General features: G+C 36.9%; 1 protein-coding gene across 2 annotated transcripts in view; it reads left to right on the top strand.

Annotated features, from left to right (window-relative positions):
* LOC110448407 (F-box only protein 40-like) overlaps positions 1-3,269 on the top strand; it is a 7,405-nt gene extending 4,136 nt beyond the window's left edge. Inside the window, exons 2-3 of one of the 2 annotated variants that reach the window (XM_021494625.1) lie at positions 623-1,630; positions 2,812-3,269. In XM_021494625.1, coding sequence (XP_021350300.1) covers positions 674-1,630; positions 2,812-3,000 — 1,146 coding nt within the window. In that variant the 5' untranslated portion in view covers positions 623-673 and the 3' untranslated portion in view covers positions 3,001-3,269. The remainder of the gene's footprint in view (positions 1-622; positions 1,631-2,811) is intronic. The other variant, XM_021494624.1, reaches the window with a different exon arrangement.
* Positions 3,270-6,636: the final 3,367 nt, after the last annotated feature.

Raw genomic sequence — 6,636 nt, 5'->3', positions numbered from 1 at the left:
TACAAACACGACGCTTATACACTAGAATTATCCTTTTTTACAAAATTATACACAGAATCGTAGCTTTAAACCCAACACATATACTCACACCTGTAGACCCCCGCACCAGACAGGTACACCCGTACGCATACAAATACATATCTGCTACAAAGGACACCTACAAATACTCATTCTTCCCACACACAGTAACACAATGGAATCTCCTCCCCTTAGCAGCAGTCCAATGCACAACACTAGAGGACTTCAAGGCACACTTACCCTACACAGCCCTTGAAGCCCTCATCACACACTAGTACATACACCAGATTTTAATTTTTATCTATACCTTGCACAAAAAAAATCACAAAAAACCCCCCACCCCTAATCACTATAAATAACCCCTTCACGCCTCTACAATAGGACCCCCGATGGCATAATCATCAAACTGATGGAGCCCTCGTATATAAAGAAGAAGAAACCCTGTCTCCTGCACACACACACACACACACACACACACACACGCAAGCATGCATACACAACATACATGGAGGCACCTACATCCTTAAATGACCTTAGCTGTTGAAAGGACGCTAAACAAAATGAACCAACACTTTTAAACACTCTATTTTTATTCTATTTTCAGGGAAATTAATTGGACTAGTAGTCACAACATTTGGGAGATTGAATAAGGAGGATGTCTGGAGGTTATGTCCAAGTTTCCTTACACAGCCATTGTAAGGCGTGTGTGCGAGCTGACTGTAAGGTACTACCGGACGACGTTAACTGCTGTCAGATTATCAACTGTAAATACGGATGTCCATTAAAATTTCACTGTTGCAAAGCAATTCAACATAACCAGTTTTGCAGAAACGTGAAAGTTCCATGTTTGAATCGAGCTTATGGCTGCTTCCAGGAGTTCCCGCGTGGGAAACTACCACACCATCTTCCCCATTGTAATGCCAGTGTCATGTCTATCAATGGTCAAGATATCAAAAGAAGTGACTACTTCTGGTATGCTAAGAATGTCCTAGAAGATTTCGGTGGGGTGGATTTGAAAAACAAAGAAGATTCATGTCCCTTTTCATTTGCAGGTTGTGATTTTACTTATAAATGTTTCAAACCTGAGGGAAACAAAAAAATTGTCTACAGTGAATGGCTGAAAACTATCGGTTTAGAAATCATGGATGATAGAGGTCAGACATTAGAAACAAAAGCTCAGATTTTGGATACAAAAGGTCAAACTGGTATTCTGAGTGACAGACTGGAGAGTTTGAAAGTTGCTGAGATTTTCAATAGGAAGAGTGCAAAGACTTTCTCCAACCAGTCAAGTTTGGAGCTCCATCGTTCTATTTCACAGGAAGAACAGAGAACATATACAAGTCTCCTCCTCCTGCCGTTGGAGCTGTTACAGAAAGTGGCCAGTTATCTAGACGGATTCAGTCTGTGTAATCTCTCCGTCACTTGTCACTACCTTCGTGACATCTGCAGCCTCATTCTCATCGACAAGGGTGTTGTGTCACCTGTCTGGACAAAGGTAGACTCTGATGGGGGCTTGGATACAAGTCAGAGTACTGATCATCGTAAACTTGACACAAAGTGGACAATGGCTGATGGCAGTGTGAAGGATAAGAAATGGGTCATAAAGCACATGGTAAGTTTAACATCGGCCTGTGTTTACATCTGCTTGGACAGTGTGTTGAAGGATGACTGCGTGTATTTCCTTGAGTTTTCAAAACAAAATCTACTGGTGTTAAATTCAACCACCCATTCTATATTATTCTGAGATTTGATAATGTACTGGAAATTTAACATTTGTTTATTGCTGCACTTTTTGATAGATATTTCAAAATTTCTAAAAAATATTTTGACCCTGCCATGAATACCTGACTTTATAAAGGCTGCTAAATGTTACCAGGGCTATACACGAACTAGTTAACTACTGTAAAGTTAATAGGGTTATACACTAACTAGTTAAATGTTGTATAGTTACCAGGGTTATACACTAACTAGTTAACTGCTGTGTAGTTAACAGGGTTATACACTAACTAGTTAACTGCTGTATAGTTAACACTAACAGGGTTATACACTAACTAGCTAACTGCTGTGTAGTTAACAGGGTTATACACTAACTAGTAACTGCTGTATAGTTAACACTAACAGGGTTATACACTAACTAGTTAACTGCTGTGTAGTTAACAGGGTTATACACTAACTAGTTAACTGCTGTATAGTTAAAAGGGTTATACACTAACTAGTTAACTGCTGTATAGTTAACAGGGTTATCACTAACTAGTTAACAGGGTTAAACACTAACTAGTTAACTGCTGTATTGTTTACAGGGTTAAGCACTAACTAGTTAACTGCCATGTTTTTGCTTGGTAGCCTACAGGACTAGTTGAATGGATTATTTGCTGGTCCTATGTCAATGTAACTAGTCCAAGATTTCCTTAAGGAAATATCTCCAGCACAAAACATAAAAGTGATAGAATGAAGGGAATATACAAAACTACTGCCAGAAAGATATGATGAAGTTTTGGGAATTTTTTAAAATTGTCATTCACTACATGTATATCTGTATTTTAAGTATTTTTCCAAAAGAAATTTTCTTATTTTATACCTATCAAATGATTTTTTTGCAGTTATGTTAGGTGATTCACTAGTCCCCTTGCTGGAATCTACTAGTCGCGAACGAGAGGATTGGCATAAGTGTTGGTCCTTGATTAAACTTGTATAGCTAACGGTACATGTATATGTAATGTCTCTGTTTATACACAATATACAAATATATTTGATGTGGCTCTGTTATTATTTTATTGTGTTTTTTATTTGCAGAGCTGGAGGTTCTGTAAGACCTTTGATCCTGTGAGGCGATGGGAAAACCTGGGTGCCCAGCCTCTGTTGATACATCTCCAAACCTGCCCCTTTAAGACTGAGACCTACCTCAATGTGAACAAGGAACCCTTCACCTACGGGTTCAGCAACAAAGGTGTTAAAACTGAGATGGAGGAAGAGACATCTTAGTACTGAACCCACACCTCTCTGGAATATAATTTATTTATCATAATTTTATTTGAAATATCAACTATGTGAATAACATAAAATATTGTGATATTTGACAGGTTTATCAAGCTCCTTTTTGATGCTTGTCAAAATTTGAGAGGATCTTTTTGGTTCCCTATTTAATGTCATTTTAGGGAATCCTTGTAAAACGGAAATACATAATAAACAAATTTCTGTTAAACATATCTAAAGTGATTATCTAATTATTTGAACTGAACATTTTATTTTTATACATCATAATTTTTTAGTTCACCTGGTCTGAAGTGCCAGGTGAGCTTATGCCAATTGATGCGAGTCCGTCATCCATCCCTCGTCAATATTTTACATAAAACAACTTCTTAAAAACAAAAAGGCCTAGGATGATGATATTTGGCAAGAAGAAAACTGGGATGAAGGGCTATCCAGTTATTTCAAATAAATGACCTTCACCAATGTTCAAGGTCACCGGGGTCAAATATGTGAAAAACTTTAAACAACTTAATTTGAATAACCAAAATGCCTAGGGTGATGATATTTGGCCAGTAGAATGCTGAGATGAAGGGCTACCATGTTTGCTCAAATGAATGGCCTTCATTCATATTCAAGGTCACAGGGGTCAAATCTCTAAAAGAAAACTTTAAACAACTTCTTCTGTATAACAAAAAGGTCCAGGGTGATGCTATTTGGTCAGAAGGATGTTGGGATGAAGAACCACCAAGTTTGTTCAAATGATTGACCTTTGCCCATATTCAAGGTCAAAGGGATCAATTGTCTTAAAAACCTTTAAGCAACTTCTACTGAATTACCAAAAGCTCCTGGGTGATGATGTTTGGCCAGTAGCATGCAGGGATGAAGGGCTACCAAGTCTGTTCTAATGAATGGCCTTTACTCATATTCAAGGTCGCAGGGGTCAATTGTCGTATAACCCTTTAAAAGACTTCTTCTGTATAATCAAGAAGAACAGGATGATGCTATTCGGCCTGTAGCATGCAGGGGTGAAGGGCTACCAAATTTGTTCAAATGAAAGACCTTTGCCCATAGTCAAGGTCACAGGGGTCAAATATGTTAAAATCTTTAAAGGACTTCTTCTGAATAACTAAAGGGTGCAGGGTGATTGCTTGTTCATGTGAATGACCTTGACACACTGTCACATCGGGTCCATAGTGCACAAATTTTCTCAAGTAAAAGTCATCTGCTCAATAAACAAAAGGTATAGGGTGGTGATATTTGGCAAGTCGCATTCTGGGATGAATGGCTATTAAGTTTGTTCAACTTCATGTCCATGTTTGACATTCAAGGTCACAGGGGGCAAATGTGTTTTAATCATTTCACAGATTCTTCTGAATTCTGAAGTCAAGACACTGACGTTTTGCTTGTAGCTTTATTTTAGTCCACTTTTAAGGTTACAATTGTGAGATTAATACCAGGTGAGCGATGCAGGCCCATTGGGCCTCTTGTTTTTGATAGAAAAGTTTGTCATTTTATTGTCTACAACAACAAATCAGTGACTTCTGTAGAATGGGTTCAGTCAACTCTTGAATAACATGTTCAGAAGTTTGATGTGTCCAATGACTAAGAGATATAGTGGGTTCTAAAAATGTGTACAGATCCTCAAAATGTGTACAGGTTTTGAAAATGTGTGCAGGTTCTGAAAATGTGTACATGTCCTCAAAATGTGTACAGGTTCTGAAAATGTGTACAGGTCCTCAAAATGTGTACAGGATACCAATATGTACAGGTCCTCAAAATGTGTACAGGTTCTCAAGATGTGGGCAAATCCCACAGTGACAAGAAAACCAGGAGTCTGCATGGGACTCAAATATCTGTATATATCATATGGTAAAGTCTGGGAAGCTTATCTAATTTTTTAGACAATGGAGAATAGAGTATCTAAATCTGTCTTATATCAGACAAGGAGGACAGGATTCTCTAAATTTTGTCTAAAATGTATCGGAAAATAGGTAACATTTTCTTAAAATCTATATTAGCGATGGGGAAGTGGGTCTCTAAATCTTGTCTGATTTTGGACAGAAGGGAACAGGATTGCAAATCTTTTCCAATTTAAGACAACAGAAAAAAGGATCTTTGAACACAATAAAAAAAATCTTATTATTTTAGCTCACCTGTTGACAGACGATGGGCGCCGCACCATGATAAGCTAACTTGCCTTTCGCATCATGGTGCGGTGTCCATCATCTGTCAACTTTTCCTTTAAGCAACTTCTGAAGAAGAACGGACAGACCTAAAGTCATGATATGGTATAAAATGGTAATAAGTATGTGCATGATATTTTGCCAGGTTGTAGGTAATAGTCTGGAGATGTCATGGCCAAATTTTCAAGTTGATCAAAAACTCAATATGGCCACCATGATCTATAAAGCGTTTTATTTACCTTTTTTTTTTAAACGGCCATTTCTCCTTTACTATAAATGGTACTGTATTTATACTATAAATTATAGTATAAATACAGTACCATTTATATTATTAATATATTGATAGAGTGTGGATGGGGCTAAAATTGGCCCATGCTATGAAATAAGGAACAATTTCAAGTTTAAATTCTTGCCATGGGGTCAAAGGTCACCTATTTTTAAAAGTTTTTCATTTTTCAATGATCTTCTTCTCCAATTCTGCCATTGCAATATTAACCACAATTGGTACATGTATTCCTCTGGTGGCCCTTACGAACTTATGTTACTTTTTGGAGCAATTAATATTCTAAGATTGCCGCCATAAACTCTGATTGCTTAACAGCCTATACCAATATATTTCGTTAATGATATCAAGCAGGAGGTTGATCTTTGGATATTATATAGAAATAAGCAAAGGATTTTTTTTTTCTCATATTGTTTTAGCAAAATTTGTCAACTTTCGTTTTTTGGTAAGGGTTGAAGTTCAAATGCACTATATTGGGTAACAAATTAAAAAAAACTTCTTCTTGAGTTCTACGAGATCTAGAGTTCAGCTATCAGATTTGAACAAATGGTTGACCTTGATCAACTATCAAGGTCACAAAGGTCAGATGTTTGAAAAATTAAAATGTCTTTTATCAAGAATTTTTCGAAAACTGTTCGGTAGATTCACTTTGTAGTCAGGTGTAATGTGGACAACAACAATGCCCATATGTTTGGCAGAAAACATCTTGAGTTGACCAGGTCAAGTTTTCAGTTATTTAGAGGTCAAATTTCCTATGTGCTATTTCAAGGTAACGACTTTAAAAAAAACTTCTAGAGTTCTACAAGGTCTAGAGTCTTGATATTTGATACATACATACAGTCAGGTAATTGACTATCAAGTTTTTAAAATTGATTGACCTTGTTTGGCAAGAAACATGCTTGATTGGCGGGCTTTAAATGGTGTGCAAATGAATGACCTTGACCTACTATAAAAAGTGAAAGTCAAAAACCGTTTTCGTTTTCGTGCAATTTTTCCGTTTTCTCAGTACTCTCAGTACTTTGATTTATATTTAGACACACAAAATAGCAATCTTTTTCTATGTTACCAAGAAGCAAAGAGTAATATTTTGAGGCAGAATCATAGTGGAAAGATGGGTGTCATAGGGGTCGAAAGTGTTGTTCTTATTATGAGGGCTTTTCACCATCAGATTCATGAGATTTT

Source organism: Mizuhopecten yessoensis, unplaced genomic scaffold (assembly GCF_002113885.1).
Source record: "Mizuhopecten yessoensis strain PY_sf001 unplaced genomic scaffold, ASM211388v2 scaffold4033, whole genome shotgun sequence".
NCBI lineage: Eukaryota > Metazoa > Mollusca > Bivalvia > Pectinida > Pectinidae > Mizuhopecten > Mizuhopecten yessoensis.
The sequence above is the reverse complement of the archived record's forward strand: the minus strand, read 5'-3'. Positions and strand labels throughout refer to the sequence as shown.